The sequence below is a fragment of the Alosa sapidissima genome, chromosome 16 (assembly GCF_018492685.1).
Source record: "Alosa sapidissima isolate fAloSap1 chromosome 16, fAloSap1.pri, whole genome shotgun sequence".
In the NCBI taxonomy this organism is placed as follows: domain Eukaryota; kingdom Metazoa; phylum Chordata; class Actinopteri; order Clupeiformes; family Clupeidae; genus Alosa; species Alosa sapidissima.
The window spans coordinates 11,241,565-11,260,754 of NC_055972.1; the positions used below are offsets into that span (position 1 = coordinate 11,241,565).

General features: G+C 41.0%; 2 protein-coding genes across 6 annotated transcripts in view; one reads left to right on the forward strand and one right to left on the reverse strand.

The window, feature by feature from the left end:
* Positions 1-2,301: 2,301 nt before the first annotated feature.
* On the reverse strand, positions 2,302-11,771 carry LOC121685904 (p53 apoptosis effector related to pmp22). The gene is made up of 3 exons (XM_042066755.1): positions 11,453-11,771; positions 7,122-7,262; positions 2,302-4,149 (listed from the first exon to the last, which is right to left on the reverse strand). The coding sequence occupies exons 1-3, from the start codon at positions 11,655-11,657 to the stop codon at positions 3,935-3,937; spliced, it is 561 nt and encodes a 186-aa protein (XP_041922689.1). The 5' UTR covers positions 11,658-11,771; the 3' UTR covers positions 2,302-3,934.
* Positions 11,772-12,754: 983 nt separating this feature from the next.
* arfgef3 (ARFGEF family member 3) overlaps positions 12,755-19,190 on the forward strand; it is a 50,772-nt gene continuing 44,336 nt past the window's right edge. For all 5 annotated transcript variants that reach the window (XM_042066748.1, XM_042066749.1, XM_042066752.1 and 2 more), the window contains exons 1-4: positions 12,755-13,400; positions 15,246-15,297; positions 17,668-17,749; positions 18,135-18,263. In XM_042066748.1, coding sequence (XP_041922682.1) covers positions 13,316-13,400; positions 15,246-15,297; positions 17,668-17,749; positions 18,135-18,263 — 348 coding nt within the window. In that variant the 5' untranslated portion in view covers positions 12,755-13,315. The remainder of the gene's footprint in view (positions 13,401-15,245; positions 15,298-17,667; positions 17,750-18,134; positions 18,264-19,190) is intronic.

Here is a 19,190-nt window from a genome sequence, read left to right on the forward strand (position 1 = left end):
TGGAGTTGTGGTTGCCTACGAAATTGTTACATTTTTGGCAGCTACGATGGCTAGGGCTAGGAGGCTAGCTAATGTTGCAAGAGGTTTGTGTGTGGCGCTGTTTATCGTTTTAGATTGAATTGTAGTAGGACTCAACTGATCCGAGTTAATGATACTAGAGACTCGCGACTCATGGGTTAATTTAAAGACACGGGTGAAAGATCCGAGTGAATCACGACTTAAACACCTTTAGTTGTCATGCATCTCTGAGGTGTGGATTAGGATACATGGTTGCAAACTTGCTAGAGCCTATATTGTGCTGGGTTTATGCTTGCTGTTGCAACATAGTAAGTGATTATGGTGCTGATATCACTAACATTGATATCAACCCTGAAGCTATTCTGGTATATCAGGTATTTTTTCAGGATAAATCTGAGGTGTGTCAAAACAATAAACAGGAAGAATAGAAAAAGGCATATTGAACAAATGAACTGGACATCTGGAATCGCTGTGGTGTATCACATTGCATAACATCCATAACAACAAACAGAACTGCACCTCTAAGTATACAGGCATATTAGGGCACAAGGCCAACTTTCTTCTCTGCTCTAAGGGTCCGTTCGTTATTTATATAAACGGGGTCACCGGAGGGATTTTGGGTGCTTCAATCAAAAGTTACATGACTCTCCCCTGTCTGCAAGAAAAAAATAAGTTACTCCTCTAGTAAGTATTCACATGAAATAAAACAATAAAACATTGAGACCATTCAACAAAGCACACTGGGTAATAACAAATTCAACACATGAACTTGTTGCTATGGACTCATCTCTAGGCTTCCTCAGTCATTGTAAAGTTGCCGAAGCTGAACATTATCCAAAACTCAATTTCTTAGACGAGCGAGCGTCAATTTGGGAGCTTGCTACACTCCTTCCTTCTCAAATGACTTGAAAAGGCCGTTTGCACAATTTCACAAATAATCACAGGGACCGAAAAACACCTAACATGCCAACTTTTTCCGGGTTTAGGCTTATCATTTTAACTTTTCCCCGCTGTCTTGCCGTTTTAATATTTTCCCGTAGAATATCCCATATTACTGTAATACTCTCATAACATTAGTCCTGCATTCTGGCCTGTCTTTGTGTTGTCCTGTTGTTACCCCTTGCCCTTCCAGAGAAACAGATGTATTCAAATCATCGTTTTGCTTGCTTGAATGCGAACTCAGAGTGATGTTAACCTACAGGCCTATTTAAGTTAACGACGTGGTTGTCGTGAGAGCACGATTCATTGGTGCTTGCAGTGTTCGGTCGTAGGCTATGTCTAGGTGCGCACCTGCCGGGCTAAGAGCCAAAGAAATCCCCCTGTATATTCACTCCAAGTTGGTCTACCATAACTTACCAACTCTACACTGTAGACCATAAACTGGCTATTTATATGACCAATGTATTTGTTCAACTTTATGAAGCAGAATTACGCACTGCTACTTGGAAAGTAACACATTTTGTTGGCAGGAGAGAGAATGACAGCGATTAACAAATTGCACTTGTTGCTAATTACCAATAAATAGGGCCTAGCCTACTATATATTTTTTTGCAAACAACAAAAACAGAAAGGATGGAGACAGCAAAGCTAGAGATGGGCAGGAACAAGGTCAATTGGTAGAAATGCTTGTCAAAACGTTAGGAGCTGGATGTGTGGATGAATGAAGCACAAGTATGCTTTTTAAGCATGTACACTGTTTAAAGTTAGGCTAGGCTACACGGTAAACTACAAGTAAACCAAAGTTAAATTTAGCTTTTTTAGGGCTGGATAAAGTTGACCAAATGGATAGCCTATAGGCTGTTAGGCGTGAATAAAGTAGTCTACTTTGTTGCTCCAACCCTTCCAACGTTAATGGGGACGGATGTTGACATTTTCCGTATTTTGCGTGAGAAACCCGGGAAATCTCACTTATTTTCATTGTTCAATGTTGACAGAGCTATGGAACGGAAGAGAACGTTATATGGCGACAGAAATCAACAATCAAACAAGCCACTTTGATTTTTTGCTGTTTTCATTAATACAAAAGATGGGTACCCCCCCCCCCCCTAGACAAAAAAAAGTTAGGTGACCCTCCCCTCAACAAAGAATAAAAAGAAATGACCCTCCCCTATTTTCCTCCGGTGACCCCGTTTATAAATAACGAACGGTCCCTAAGCATGCTGCAACATTTTAAGGCCAAGCCGGTTTCTGTTTCTTCAGACAAAGGAACTTCACGCTTCACGTCATTCTGTGATTACTTTATTTGAAACATAAATGACAAACAAGTGGCATCATACACCAGGATGGATGTCTGAAACACTTTTTATTGCATAAAAAACACACAAAATTCTTGCAAACAGTCTCATAATGTCAATTAAATTACAACTATGCCAATATCTGGGAAAGTACATTGTATTATGTACAGTACATATCTTTAGAATGGAATTTGATATTCAACAACAGATAGGAGATATTACAATATATGTTTTTGACATGGTCTTTAAGGCACAAATATTAGTATGTAGTAAGACAGCTAGTAAACACAGATGGCCGTGACTCCAGAGTGACTCTGGCCCCAATCCTGCACAGACCCATCCAATCTGAGTCAGATCAAGGCCAGACTCATACCAGACACAGCTGTGATTTGGACTAATGTAAAAGTGTTTTTGTTTTTATTAAAATGTGACATTTGAAAGAAGGACACAGCTTTGTAGCAATATCACAAAAACTGCCACAAATGATGAATGTCATGAAAACAAGATTCGAGGATAAAATCAAACAAATGGACTACATGACACAGTTACTAATACATGGACCACATGAAGCCACCTGTGTTTATACTTTTACATGGTGATCCCATCACTCAGATGGACATTAATTCTTTGAAAACCTTTTGTGCAAAAAATGGATAGTCAGAGTTTAACAACAGCCACATACAACACACACACACACACACACACACGCACACACAAACACACCCAGAGAGAGAAAGAGAGAGAAAACAGTGACACGTTTTGCATAGTTGCATACAGAATTCCAAATCCTCTCTTTGATTTCAATTATGATTATAATCTGGAAAAAATATAGTTTTTTGAGAAATATATACATTCATCTGCAGGATTAGTTGTTTTCTTGAAGCTTAATATGTTTAATGACATACCAAGATTGAAGTGGCCGTTGGAATTAGTAAAAAGCTTCTAAAAGCCATCTTAAAGTATTTGATGGAAACAGAATAAGCCCATAACGTATACATTTAGACCTAGAGTACATTTTTCTATTTATTTTAGTGTGCATTAAGAAATCCTACTCACTCACAATACTACACACCAAAGATGTAGCAGACCAAGTGTATATTTTCCTTTCCCAAGGGACCATTTAGCCCACGACCTGAGCCAGCTTTATAATGTATAATCCTATGCGCTTCATTTGGTGGAAAGGTTTTTAAGTGCACTTAGGAGCTATTTGGGTTGATACGTATGACTTGGCAAGTGTAAGTGAAATGAGTGAATTGGGACAGTCAATTAACACATAGCAATGAGTGCTGAACAATTACACTGGTGATTCCGAGTGTCCAACTTTCTCTACACAAAAGTGACATGAATCTTGCAGAAACCCAGGCTAATGGACCATCATGATTACAACCATCCCAATAGGCCATTCTTTTTGCTCTGGTCCTACACAAATGTTAATCTTGCTGACCATGGACACGCAACGAATGAAGAACTACAGAAACAGGAAAGAGAGAAAGCGGAACAAGGCCAAGTGTTCTAAGTCTATGAGGAGATGGTCCACTTAGAACCAATTAGCCCCGTTTTCATCTGTCAGTGTCTTCAAAAAGTCTCCACCACAACCTCTATCTTTATCTCATCTCTCACAGGCTGATGACCGCAAGGGAAAGACAGAGAGAGATAGCGAGGTGTGGTCAGTGGGCTGATGCTTAGGCGGAGGTGTAGATGTATTTGGTCTTGGACAGGCCAGTCAGCTCGTCCTCATAGCGGGGCAGGCAACAGAAGAGGATGCCACAGCCGATGGCAAGGATGGTGGCGCCCCAGCCAAAGCCGTACGCCCAGGTGTAGTTGTAGTGGCCCTCGAAGATGAGATCCTCGTTAAACTTGACGGGGTAGATGATGAGGGCGATGATCTGCAGGACGACTGTGGGACGAAGAGAGAGAAAGAGAGAAATGGTCAAATCTACACATCGAAACGCACAGCGTAACAGCTGACTAAATAAGGTTATGATTTCACCAAGGTCTCACCAGGGTGGTTTTATGGAGATCAGAAGAAAGATATGTCATGAAATCTAAATTGTAGTGAATAATTTACATAAAATGTAAGAAATACTGGGTAGCTCTTTTGAAAAGGGAAAAATATAAAATATAAGAAAACACAATGAACAGAACATAATGTATATGAGAACACTGTCTGTTGTTTTTCCTCATTGTCAAAACTGGCATCCAAAGTTGAGATATTGTAATGAATGGTTCACATGATTGTGAATAACAGCCCCACCCTGCTCGAAGGGTGTGTCAGGTCCTCTAACACATAGCTGTGGGAAACACCCAGTTGCCTGAGGCATTCAGTTTACTCTTTGCATATTGCATTTACCTAAAAGAGAATGGAATTTGGGATTGGCACTGGTTTGGTATTGTTAGGCTTGGCAGAGTTTGGCTCTTCTTCTTGATATACTATCTACACTGAAATGCAAACTGTTCTCTCGAAGATGAGACATTACTGGGCTAAACACTTAACTTTCCTCCTAAGAAAATGACTACTTCTTTGATACAGATATGATACATGACAACCTGTTAGAGGATAGTTAGAGGATGATTAATTTTGATACTGAACTGGATAGTAAAGAAATGACACTGAAAATGAGTAACTCCTCTTTACTGCTCACTGCTCATAGACCATTCAGAAGTCTGTGTTGTCCTTTCTAGGAGACAGGAAACTCAATGTCAGGCAAAAGGGGAGGGTGGGAGTGTGAGGGTAGGGAGAGGTCGGGAGGGTGGGGTTGGGTGTACAGGTTTGGGCAGCCCTTGCCAAGAACTCTTCACACACAACACCCTTATGATCTCACTATCACCACGGTGACTCAGCCAGGCTCAGTACAATCTGCTTGCTCCCATGGCAACGGCATAGCAAAGTAGAGAGGAGTGTCGTTGCACTCTTTTCTTTGTTGGCCACAGCTCTAACTGTGAACAGCACTCGAGGCACAGAAACAGGCCACGACAAGCCTGCTGTTGCTTGCAATATGTTTTTTTCATTGCTTTTTTAATCGCATATTCTCTACTCTTCTATGCCCAGTCTTGTTCTTAGTAAATGGCAAAAAAGCTAATATTAATGATTTTGTCACTCTCTTTTTATAAATAGCAAAACAGCTTAAAAACTAAGTTTGGCGGTCTAAAAGTTATACTGTTTTACATAAGCCACATCCGACTGGCTGGATATAGTTTGTGAAATGACAAAGTACATTTTCTGTGGAAAACCCACGATTGCCACAAATTGCAGTCAGCTCCATCCAAACACTAGAGAACTTTAAATATCTAATCTGTGCCCTGAACACAACATGCAAAGCCTGACCTACTTGTATAATATTACATGCCCCTGACATCAGTGCCTTTACACATAGTAATTCATTGTAGACACTACACACCAAAGCTGCATGCAAGCAACTCTTCAATGCTTTCCCAGAAATGAGCTGGTAGAGTCTGTTTTCAGAAATGTTCAGCATCCAAAAACGTAGCATTTTTTTAAGTATTATTTTCTGGCTTCCCTGGTACTGGTAGCACTTGACACAATAAAGGATTCATTGCTTCATGTGTGGCAGGATTATTGTTTTGTATGGGTGGCAGTCCAAACTAGGGTTGCAAAATTCCGGGAATTTTCAAAGTTGGAAACTTTCCATGGAAATTAACTGGAATATATGGGAATTAACAGGAATAAAAAGGAATGAATGGGAATAAACTGGGAATTTTTAATATGGCAAGTTAGTCTATAACAGGGAACTTAAATGTAATGGACAAAACCCCATCTTGCAGTTTAATATTAGTTAAAACAACCTGATTTAATGCAATTTCAGTCAAATTTCTACCCTGCACATATGTCAATCACATGCACACAGCAATCGGCATAGGCTGCTAGACATAAAGGAAACCTATGGTGAAAAAATGTTCCAACCAATCGGATTTTGTTGTTGAGTGGTGTGGTGTGGTGTGGTGTGGTGTGGTGTATCTTGGGCAGTTTAGTGTTGCTAGTTTAGCACGCTAGTAAACCATAGGCAGAGAATGGGATTCCCGCTAGCATGCTAGCTAGCTTTGTATGCTAAGCTAAGCGAAAATACGAACATACAAATCATATTGCTTATTACGAAATAAAATGTTTGTATATGAAACAGTTTGTATGAATTACCCAAAATTCCCAGTTAATTCCCGTAAATTCCCATAATTTCCTTTAATTCCATGAAAGTTTCCAATTTGGAATATTTTTAAAATTCCCCAGCTTAACTTCCCATGGTAAGTTTCCGGAAAGTTTCCGGAAATTTACCGGAAATTTTCCGCCCCTTTGCAACCCTAGTCCAAACACATAATTAATACAACCCCTTCCTAAACAATGATATCAAGGGAGCATCACCTCAGCACAGACACTTTTATATTATGAACAGTGGCGTTAAGGGCACTGGGTTTACCCCCTGTTACAACTCTGTTTCCCTTGTGTCTTAAATAATTGTCAAAATCGCCTTTAAGAACCATGTCTGACAGAGAAGAAGAGGGAGTGTGTAATTAATTTCACTGGCCGCAAGCTTGGCATGGCATGGCATGTGCTTATGACATTTTTGTTTGGATCTGCTGCCGACCAGTAGGCACGGCTGAAGTGTCCTTGAGCAAGGCACCTAACCCCTCACTGCTCCCCGAGCGCCGCTGTTGTTGCAGGCAGCTCACTGCGCCGGGATTAGTGTGTGTTTCACCTCACTGTGTTTACTGTGTGCTGAGTGTGTTTCATTAATTCACGGATTGGGATAAATGCAGAGACCAAATTTCCCTCACAGAATCAAAAGAGTATTTATACTTATTACAGAATGAAAGTAAGATGAAGGCTGCGAGGATGACAATGGTGAGCTGCCTTACCCGTGAGGAAGACGAGGCCACCGATGAGAGGCGCAAGGCCCAAGTTGAGCGTGCAGCAGAGGGCGATACAGGAGATGATGAAGGCGATGATGAGGAAGATGAGACCGATGATCATCAGGGCCGCCACTGCCTGGGCCCAAGCTGTAGAGATGACACATTACATTACATGACTTTTCACACTTGCTCTTTGTTTACTTATGAAAACTTATGCACGAAGATCACAAAAGAAATGTTATAACTGTTCATATGTATAGTTTTCCATGGTCTTTGCTTTACTTAAGATTCCACACTCAGTTCCCCGGTTTGTGTCCAGTACACAGGACACAATACTATGCAGGACTGTAGTCCTTCACGAAAGCTTGAAATCTCACTTTGTGTCTGGAGCTCTGTGCCATGCAGAGTTCTTGAATTTATTTTTTATGACAGTGAGTGAATATTAAAATAGGGCTACATCCAACACTAAAAGAAGCTTTATGCAAAGCAGATCAACAAATTACTTTATCACACTGGTATACCAAGGCATACTTACAAATAATTTTAAAAATAACTCCGGTTACCAATAGAAACAACCAACGTAGAGTTGCAAACACAAATAGGCCTACTCATCTCAAGTTATGAATTAACCACCTCTAATTAATATGTAACTAGCCTTCAGAATCCAAGATAACAACACTGACATACACTACCAATGAGGAATGTGTCTGACAGAGCATTATCCTGCTAGTATGTGTTCTAACCACAACTTTATAAGAACGGATGATGGGTGCCAAACAGTATTTGACACCTTGATTATGTAAGAATTAAAAATAAAAAAGTCTCACAGGATGCTACAGGGCAGACAAACAATCATGTCTATCAACAGAAGGAAGTGCATAATAATAATAATAATAATCATAATAATATAGTATCAGCTCATAGATAATAGATGCACATTTTCACTACTACATTGCCCTAGTAGTTCTGACTGAAGTATTGTGTGCAATTGCACAGGATTATGCAGACAAAGGGGACATTTGTGCTTTCTTCTTGTTCTGCGATAGTCTGTGATCAAAGGTTTGTTGATATCTGAGCTCAACACCCAACTACCCAAGTCCCCTTCATGCTCCTGAAGCAACATGCTGATTGTCTGGAATAATTGCATGGCTTGGTTCTAGTCATTTGGCTTGATTCCTTGTTCCATATAGCTATGGATATGTTATGGCGATTTTTATGAACATAAAAAATGACCTAGCAGAGACACCTTAAATTTGAATAGACAGGGGCTGACTTTTTTTATGTCACAACTCAGGGAACGGCATTAACCTCTATGTCTCTATATCTATTGACCTTTTGATCATCTCTCGGAGATGTCCATTGCCTTTGTCTCTTCATGAACTGATCGAGAGGACTCACCTGAATTTCCCCTTGGGGATCAATAAAGTATCCATCTATCCATCTATCTATCTATCTATCTATCTATCTATCAATCTATCACCTGGCCCTGAGGAAAATAATCATGCTGCGACTGGTTCTATGTTCTAAAGTGAAACTGGTCAGATGGGTTCCATGTCAGTTACCTTCCTATCCAGTTACCTACCTTTGTACAAGCCCATTGGGCCTCATTCCCTCTTTGCACCATTGATGTTAATGTGTGCTAAATAAATAAATAAAAACAAACCTACCACTGCAAAACTAACTCATCAGAAATTAGAAATTCACAAGGTTTGCTCTCACTGGAGTCTTTACACTATATATATATAAATGACCATGTGACAATGAATGATAAATCATGGAGCCATTATAAGCGTAAAATATATAAAAAATAAAGTGAATTAGACTGCCAGGACTGCTCCAAAGTTATTTGCCATTTCGGGGTCCCTAGTTTGGCGGTTTGTTTTGAATAAATTACTACCTTTCACTGGGTTTATCAGTGCACTGTTTTAGTCACACATGGGTGTGGCTGTACATGGCAGAACACGCCTTGTCTGTCTGACTCATCACAGAGATTCCAGGTGTGGAACCTCACCTGAAACTCACATTCTAGTCAAAATGGTTGCAACATAAGAGCCAAATGTCCAATTGAATCATGGTCACACAAAACAAGAATGTATCTGTTCTCAGCACTAGTTAAACAGTGAGTGTTATTTTGGCAATGTCCTACTTGAGGACTGATTAGCTAAAACAAGGGTTCAGGCACATGGTTTAAAAAGCCTGCTGTTAAAATGATTTGATAGTTATGTGTTATGGTTACCATTGTGGCTACTATAACTGGATTCCTAACTTCTCAAGGAATCATTGCACTTGAATTCACACTTGCAAATTAAATTACGAGTCTACAATTCCAATTAAAGGCCTCTAGAACAAGTTAAAAACTCAGGTTTCTCTGCAGGCCCCCTTCAGCTTTAGAGTATATATTTTATGACACTCCTCAATCAGTCAGTCTGCCATTTTCCTCTTTCCCTGTTCCTCCGACAATTGTTTACTTGCTTTCTGCTTCTTTTGGCTGGCTCTGCCATGACGAATGTCTGAGAAACGCCATGGCTACCTTGTTCTAGCCAGTGCCTGGCATGTATGTGTGTAGTGCAGTAAAGCAATTTGTTACATCATGAGACCGCAATACTTTCTGTCTCTGAGGCTGGTGGCCTGCCGGCCCAAAGTTGCAAGGCTGGTTTTTCCGCTCACAGATGCTAGAGGGAAGCGAGATGGCCATCAATCACTTCAGAAAAAGCCATAGAACCATTCCAATGACTCGGAAGCATCAGAAATGTTTGTATGTGCACCAGAAACTTTGGCATGCTCTACAGAAACTTCTGCCTGCATATAAGAACTTTCTCGTGCTCACCAGAAACTTACAGGCCCTAGAGGACATGGGCAAAAAGTTTTTTTTTCTGTAAGGTTCTGGTGCACACTAGATAGTTTCTTGTGCTCACCGGAAGTTTTCTGGAGTGCATGCAAAACATTTTAGTGCACATGTCCCTTTAGGAGCTCCCAGGTGACATGGCAGCTAGAGTCTTGTCAAAGGTTTGCTTTCAAAGAGCCTTATTCCTTTAAAATGGTTGTATTTGTCATTTGTCAACAGCATGCTAACAGGGGTGAGATATGTTGCCACTTAAAGACCAGTCACATCATCACCATATTCAGTAGCCCTATGTGAATCACTGTCTATATTTCATGGCTTGAACACTCTCACTCCTGATGAATCAAGGCTGATCTGGAATCCTCTCACACACACTTTGCAGTAGGTTGCAAGCATGTGCTATTTTGACATTTGGCATGATCAGTGGAAACAAAGCCAGACCTAACTTGGACTTCATATACATTTCACCCAACTGCATTTTCATACTCCCGAGCAACATGTTTGATTACTGTAAGCCAATAATTTACGATGGTATGAGCAGTGACTTAGAAAAGAGCATGCTGATAAAAAAAAGTCTGCCTCTTTTCTAAGACTGTGGAATGTATGATTAATTTTAGCTGAGCCCTGAAGACTGCACTATGTTAAATTTAACATCGCAGCAATTTTAGATAGACTAGAAATGCCTCATCTTAAGTTATCTACTTTTTCCAAAGCATGCTTTGTTTACCAATATAAAAAAAAAAATACGTCCACATGTTCCCATTTCATATGTTTTTTTAGCATACATTTATGATTAACATGAAAAATCACAATTTTAAACGAATTACTACCTTAGTAGAGAAGTCCACCTTCCTAAATGTCTAACAAAACATCCATATCCTACTACAGACGTCATTCTCGAACTAGGCCTACGCTTAACCAGCTTTATTAGCCATAGGCCTATATGTTGATTCTGTACACTTCTACTCAAATACTTAGAATAGGCCTACTCTAAGCTCAAATTTCAAGGATAACTTACAGCCGGTTGAATTTATTCCAACGTAAGGTGACATTTACTGGGACATTTCACGTCACAGTAAGCCCACGGTGAAGTGCAAACGTTAGATCACAATGTCTGTATAGCCTACAACCAAATCCGCTGTGCGCATTTTTAAATGGTTTTTCAATTTGAAGGCAGCTCAAACCTTGGCTAGAGTTGATATTTTGGACACAGGCGGTAAACGAACTTCTAGGTTTACAACTGGTGGTTAGAGTTCATTTCAAGACAGAAAGGCACAAGGATATCCAACGTTTTGACGATGCCTAAATTCGAACTTTTAGTTTTACGTTCCGCCCGCTGCCAACAGGTAGGGTGCAATTGTGCAAGATCAAGTTTCAAGCAACAAAACATATCGAAAAAGACACATTAAAACACATTTTTGTCCTTCCAGTCACCTTGATATTAGTTGATTACACTAACGTTGTTTTTAATACCGCTAGACTCAATGATACTTACAGTATTCCATCAACGACTTGGCGGTCCAATTGTCATTCCTGCCTCGCCAATGTGTCCACATATTTGCGTAATGAGACTTTGCGTCCTCGTCTTCGACCCATCCGGACGAAGCTGCGATTGCAATAATGTCAAAAATGATAGCAAAAAGCAAAAGAAGAGGCAAGATCCACCTGCATCGTGGATACGCGATCCCGCAACGAAACATGATTTAATTTCAGCAGAAGAATAACGCTTATAGCTACAGTTCTGGAACTCCTGTCCTTTCACTCTCTCTCGCCTGTACTCGAACTATGCTGTATATAAAGTAAACGACTCCACCCAAATGCGTAACTTGATCCGCACATTGAAAACCTGCTCACAAACCTGTAGGGGTGGGCCTGACGGACGCGTTTACACAACAGCGAAGGACATCGCAATTTAGCCCAACCCACAGTTAACCCAGTGCTAGGTTCAGATGATATCTGTGTAACTCCTTTCATTGACATGTCAATACGTACCTCGATGTACAATACGTACCCCATAGCAAATTAAAGTGCATGTGCATTTGTATTTTTCGAAACATGGATATCTGACCAAAATGACTTTATACACTATGCGACATTACCACAATGGCGGTGCAGCATAATTCAAGGATTAGATAAGAACATTTTTATTGTAGCCTACATTAAATTAAAATGAAATGAAAATGTGTACAACAAGAAAACAACAAGAAAAAAACAGACAGCTTTAAGACCCCCCCCCCCCCCCCACACACACACACACACACTCAACAAAAAAAACACAGATCATTATTATGACTGAATCAATATAAATTATGTATTGCTATTCATAAAATTGTATTACTGTCAGAGACAGACAAAACACAAATAATAGCAAAACGATAGCACAGGATTATTTGGAATTGCATAGCCTACTTCTGTTGTGATGCTCACCCAGTTGTATTTTAACGCCATCTAGTGTTTGCAATAAGGAAAATCAACTACCTAGCCTATTGCATTACTTTGCCTCTCCTACTATACCCTACCATTTAGACTGTTTCTCAGGGGGCTTCTGAAACTGTAGGCACAATTGTGAACATTTTACTCTATCTGCAGTAAACGTCTGAATACGACCTGAATAATATCTGTATCTTGCCTCATGAGCTATGATAATATGGTCTACTACGATATAAATATAGCCTACTTCAACTGAGGTTTGCTCCCCCTGTGGGTTGGTGTGCGTACCAAGCAGTATGCTAGGCGGTGGCTTAAAGATAAGGTAGCAACAGAAAAGACTCTTCGGATTCCACAGCGGCTGTAGGAAATACATGGAATGGAGTATAGAAATCGGACAATTCCTACGAGTCACGTCAAACCATAAACTCAGGCCATATATGGGAAAGCTGATAAAAACTGTCAAAATGCCACTGTCAGATGAAGAACTTTTCCACGATTTGATATTTTGATTTCAGAACGTTTTAACCTGCTGCTAAAATACCATTCCGTGTAGGCGAATGCTTGAAATCCACTACCGGAGTTTGCCATCTACTACAGACCAGATTTCCAGTTGGAATTAAGTGAAATAGCTAGTACGCACAGACTGCTCATGGGCGTATCATCACGGTTGTACTGCGATGCCAAAAATGGTGGACACCAAATGTTATTGCAACGTGAAATAGCCTTGTCATTTTAGAATTTGAGAGCAATGTATTTGTTTGCCAATGGTAAACAATAAAACAATAGCTTCCTTCCTGCTCTGGACCACGGAATTGACATCACTGGCTTAGAAGTGATTCATATCTTCACCTAAACCAGGGAAGATGCTGCGCGTGTAACAGTGGGACTGGGTTTTCTACATCAACCATTCATCTGCTGCCGTGGGGTCATGGAGGAAATACTACGGAAGCTACAAAAGGAAGCTTCGGGGCACAAACACAAAGCTATCCGGGATGCCTGCACTCTTGCTTGCGGTGAGTTGGCAGCAGCCGCGCGCGCGTCCACCTGTCACTAAAAGGTGGTGGCGGCGGCGGCGGCGTCTGGCATGTGGAGAGGAGAGGCAAGCAACGGCACTCTGATTAAATCACTAACCAATTCAGTAATACCACTACAAACACGAATATAATCCAAAATAATGCTTCGAGTTTCATATAATCAGGTGGCGTTTTATAGCGCTCTGAGATCCTCTGTACAGCCTACTTTTTACCCTTATGTCAACACATCGTAACTGCAGCCAGTTGGAATATTCAAAGCACACTTCAGCGATAGCTGTAGAAGTTGGCTGGGGAAAAGCTACATGTGTTTCAATTCTCATACTGGTATAAAACAGATTCGTGAGTGCAATTTAAAAAGGTAAAAAAGTAATGTAACACTCCTAGTCTGCATGTCATCAACATTGGTCTCAATCCTCAGTCCTTGCTTCAAGATAATGTATGAAATGACACACCATTGTTCTCTGTTTGGTTCTTTTTAATTGTAGAAATGGTGGCTGAAATGGTGGTCATAAAAGTATGTTGTGCATGTAGGACAACATCAACTAGGCCTACTGTAGGCCTAACCTTACCAGTCCCTTTACTTTTCTTTTACAGTCTTTAACTCACCCATGTTTTCACAAAATGTTCAGCCTGCTTTCTGTGTATAGACAGGTCAGCACATCATGCAGTCAAGCTACACATGTCTACCATTAAATATTAAATTAGTTATTTCAGTTTCGTGTGTGAGGACATTAACACAATAATACACAATACCAATGATAGTGCACAATAAACAAACTGTCCAGTGGGTTGTGGTGTCTTTGTGGTTGGAATCCCTTGATGGATTGTGTTTGACTCCTGTCTGGTGTAATATCTGTGTGCACAAATTAATTTATTGAGACGTTTGCTCTCAGATGATGTTTCAACGGCCATTTTGTTTTGTTCTAGTTAATATCATCCCGTTGTCATGCTTATTTCCACATAGGTTTATTATCCTGGCGGCCATCCACCTTTAGCCAACACAGCACCACCATCTAATGAGTCACCTCGCTCCGTCAGCCTTGTGGTTCTTGTCTGTAGTCTGGCAGCCCCTTGTACTGAATCTGGCTCTTCCCTTGGGAGGGATCATACCTGGTTAATGTGGGGGCAGACACACACACACACACACACACACACACACACACACATATATACACACACATACACACACACACACACACACACACATATACACACACATACACACACACACACACACACTTTCCTCCAACCGGCCTTCACCTGTATGCAAATGAGATTGCAGAGTCTGTGTGGTACTGACTCGCAGGTAGCCTGCATCAGGTGGAGTGCAGCTTTTCCCTTTGGCTTGAGGCAGATGGGGGGACTGGACAGCTTTTCCCTTTGGCCTAAGGCAGGTGGGGGGATTGGACTGGACTGCTGTGGGCCAGATCTAAATCACATCTTCTCAAATGGCCAAAGGGGGACACAAGCCATCATTAATGTTTGCCATACCACCATTTTGGGTGCTCTCAACTTGTTGAAATGTTCATAGATTAGTTCACAGCTTAGGGATTGCCAGATCATTGTCAAAGTCCAGCCACCTTCTTGGTACTAAAGAGTAAGCTACTGCTATCCATGTTTTTCTTGCATTAAGAGCAGGTAGTGACCGTCAAATGAAGATTCTCCATGTCAACAAAACACATGACTAAATGAATAGGCTACTACAAATAGGTCAAACTTACTCCAAATGGTCAAAATTGATTTATGTCTGTCTTTACAATTTGTACTTTTTTGTTTGTTACTCAACATTTAATTCTTGTCTTTTCTCTTTTCAATTCTTACCAGAAACACTTGAAGCCCAAACTGGCTCGGTCAAGATCTTGCCATCTCAGCTCCGGTAAGAAGCTGGATCTGTTTTGTGGTGAAACAGCAGCTGATTGTAACAATGACAAATGGCCTGCTTTGCCTGGCCTTAATGTATGTATTTAATTTGTTATGCATAGTGCAGACGGGCCTGTGTGGCCACACCAATATTCATGAAATATTCATGGTGCCAAGTTGGCCACAACGCATCATTTCTCATAAGTCCACAGTAACCCACTTTCTATCAATGATTTGATTTGTGTAAATGAACCACATGGCGTTAAAGTGGGGCTATTATAGGTACAGTAGTTTCTGTTTTTCACAAACTCCTTTATTTATTCTGCTTCCTTTTTTGCATTGACCTCACTGTAGCAGTTTCGTTTTCTCAGACCTCCCTCTATCCCATACACACACACGCACGCACGCACGCACGCACGCACGCACGCACGCACGCACACCTGTGCAGTATCACAGCATCGAGCAAAGGAAAAGTACATCCATTTATGCACCTCACCTTGAGCAAATGACCCCAGGGACAAACTCATTGCTCTGTGAAGATGATATTATTAAGACATACAGTAGGCCTAGAGGAGGCTGAGATCTCCTCGGATGCTCACTACAACACTACAGTGAGCCTCAGACACACAGGGACTCCTTGTGTCCCGCATTTGTTGTGTCCCGTATTAGACAAGGACGTGAGCGTGACCCAGCCAAGTTTACATGTCTTTGCTCATCAATCAGTTCACAGTCTCCTGTGTGTTTAGAGTTCAACTGCAACTGATCCTACTGTAGATCAGTGCACATTTCATTGCATATTAAAAATAGCTAAGCAGCACGCATTCTTTTTGTTGCATAACCTTTGTCACCAACACATTAATTTTGTTCATCAACCCTTACCTTACCATGTAAGAAACTCAGAACTAAAGTAGTTAACTTTTGGGCGACCTTATTTTCAGCCAAGATGTTCTTAGGTTTGTTTATGTTAAGGGTGATTAGCCAGCTCTAGTTGCACTCCTGTCTTGGGAAGCAGCCTGTGAGAAGCTTAGACCCAGAGTTATTTTTCTAGATAAAGGATTCTCTAGCCCACTGAGTTGTGGCATTGGCAATGATTGACCATCATGATTGGGCATCCTTGTCACTTGAGTACACCACTAGCATGCAATCTCAGTCACCTCACCTAATAAGAGGTATCTGTAGTTATCTGTTGTCTGTATTTTTCATTTATGAACTGCTCTGTTACTGTTATGCTAAGTAGCAAAATGTGACAAAACAGCTATGAGGTCACCTTTGTTTTGGACAAAATGAAGATTGTTTTTTTTTTTCAAATAGGATGCACTGACCATCAGAGAGCTCTTATCTTCAAATTGATGTCAGGTTTGTCTGTGATAACATAAAGATGTATGGCTCACAGTCTCTTCTCCTTGAGAAGCCACACAGTAGGGAAGGAAACGAGCCCCACCCCCTGCTGTCATGTAGGGAATACATTATCACTGATTAAAGCAGACTGAGAGGGCTTGACACTTTCCAAATCATCCTGGCCTTGCAATCAAGTACTAACTTCCTTATCCTGCCCCTTGTGTTCCTCTTTGAATCATTTAGGCGAGTAATTATCTGTTATGACTGTCTCAATGTCATGTGTATCATGTTGTCCTTGTGGACATAGTTGTTGGCCATTTTGAACAAAGGAGCGGTTGAAATGTATGTTAAGATCCTTGATTACTAGCTGCTATGGTGTGTATATGATCCCACAACAATAAAACTACTCACAGGGCTCTCAGAGAGAAATAAAAATGATTAAGGTAAACAAACAAAACATGCCATTGTGGGCGTGGATATCAGGAAACAGGAAAACATCATTCAGTGAGGTTTGATGGTGATGTGGCACAGCTGAATCTGACACAACTGGGGTCGGGTGAGGCCTCACATAAGCAGTTTTGGCATGATCATTTTTCCCCATTCTTCACTGCTTATGCTCATCACATTTCAAAGCCTCTGCATTGCTGTGCTCATCAGTGGCAAAGGCATCCTAATCAAGTCACTTTTTGGGCACTCAAGCAAAAATTCCCTGCAGAGGTTGTCAGGAAAAAAGCATTAACAGCAAGTCAAAGAAAGCTGAAGTTAACGTCTGTAGTGTAAATGATTAAACTAGTAATGCCTGCACTGCAGTGCTATTACATTTCCTGAATGGAGTTTTTTTTTACCCTAGGTACAGTGTTACCTCTATACTTTTGACCTCTTTGTTGTGTAATTTCTACCGATATGAAACGTAACAAGTACTCGTCCATTGGTCTTTCTTCAAGGCCTGCCCCAGGTCTGTGTTTCCACATGCTCTTCTTCTATGGTTGTATGGCCTGTGTTCTCATATGCCTATTTGTTTGTTTGTTTGCTTGTTTGTTTTGTGTAGAGCAAGATGCCTGTTACCTCTCCGGCTGGCACTGGAGTCCAAAAACACCAAGCTGGCTCAGACCGCCCTCACTGGTATACAGGTGAAGGCCTCCTAACACCCAGCCACCTCCTCTGTTCCCATTTTACACTGCAACACTGCACCCTTACACAAAGAGGTTTATCCACAGAGTGGGGCTTTACCAGGCAGAAGTGCTGAGCTAAAAGGTGATCTCTTAAAGGCAGTGTTTGGTTTCCTGAGAACTCCAAGATATTTTACTGAGTTGTAACTGTTCTGGACAGATCAGTGAGAAAGAAATGCCTCTGCTTTATACTGTTATGGAGGCCGTGTTCACAAGGTACTAGGTTACTTGCCCTGGATTCCCTCGCCTCTCTGTTTTGTCTGTTTCCTTCAGTCAATTATGCCTCTCTCCAAGTTCTTTATTCCTTCACTGATTTCCATCTTCATCTCTCCATCTCCTCCCGTAGATCCTTTGTGAGGACCGCTTTATCGTTGGAGAGACCGAGATTCCAGAGAAGCAGCTGCTGAATCAGGTGCTGGATGCTGTCAAGGTGACGCCCACCCTTCACGAGGACCTGCAGGTGGAGGTCATGAAGGTCAGTGTCAGACGGGTGGGGAAGGGGCAGGTGTCACGGCAACACAACACCACACTGCACCACACTGCACACAACAGCACTCAATACTACTGTACACATGGATACTGTCCTTCAGTACACTTTACACAGCCACTGTGCTCTAGTCGTGACTTATAAGATTTGAGTGTAATGATGTTTTTACAGAAAAGCCTCACACTGCAAGTACAACCAAACAGCATGTAACACAAAGGATGCATCATCAAGGCACACAATGTGTGTCAATATAGACTGACAACTGAGAAGCCAATATTTTGAAGTTGTGTTGTGTGAACTCTTTGTAGGTTTTCTCATAATAAGCTTAACAACGAGTTGTCAAGAAAGAATCCCATGTGTATACCAGGATTCTGCATTACATTCAGCATTATTGTATTGTTTTAGTAGTTAGCCCTGATACCACAGTCAAATATCACTGTATTGTTTTAGTAGTTAGCCCTGATACCACAGTCAAATATCACTGTATTGTTTTTTTAGCCATCATTATACCACCAGCAGGTGGAGGCCACAAAGGTCAGTCCAAGATGGCTGTGTGCTGACATCATCACACAACAAAAGGCCACTGTCTCTAGATCACAACAGCAGCAACAGTGGCCTTTGACTGTGTGGGTACAAACAGCATTACTGAGTCCTCTAAGAGCACACTTGCCCCCATGGATCTCAGAATGATAGAGCTGATCTTCATACTGCATCGATGCCAGTTTCTTTATGAACACCCCCTCATTTCACCTCAAATCATTTTTTTTAATCAATAATTTAGACACAAATAATATTCCTCCCTAGTTGTGTTTTTGACAGCATCCAGCTTTGCTGGTACTTCTTTGTGTCATTAACATCTTTTTATGCACAGGAAAAGGATGCTTTCTCAATAGCCATGTCCTGATAAATTACTAT

What these genes read in the sequence shown, in the direction of transcription:
- LOC121685904 (XM_042066755.1), bottom strand. Translation starts at nt 11,657, where the DNA reads ATGTTTCGTTGCGGGATCGCGTATCCACGATGCAGGTGGATCTTGCCT. An exon ending in CAAGTCGTTGATGGAATACT is followed by an intron (nt 7,263 to 11,452) that starts GTAAGTATCATT and finishes TCATCTCTACAG; the next exon opens with CTTGGGCCCAGGCAGTGGCG. An exon ending in TGGCCTCGTCTTCCTCACGG is followed by an intron (nt 4,150 to 7,121) that starts GTAAGGCAGCTC and finishes TTCGTCCCACAG; the next exon opens with TCGTCCTGCAGATCATCGCC.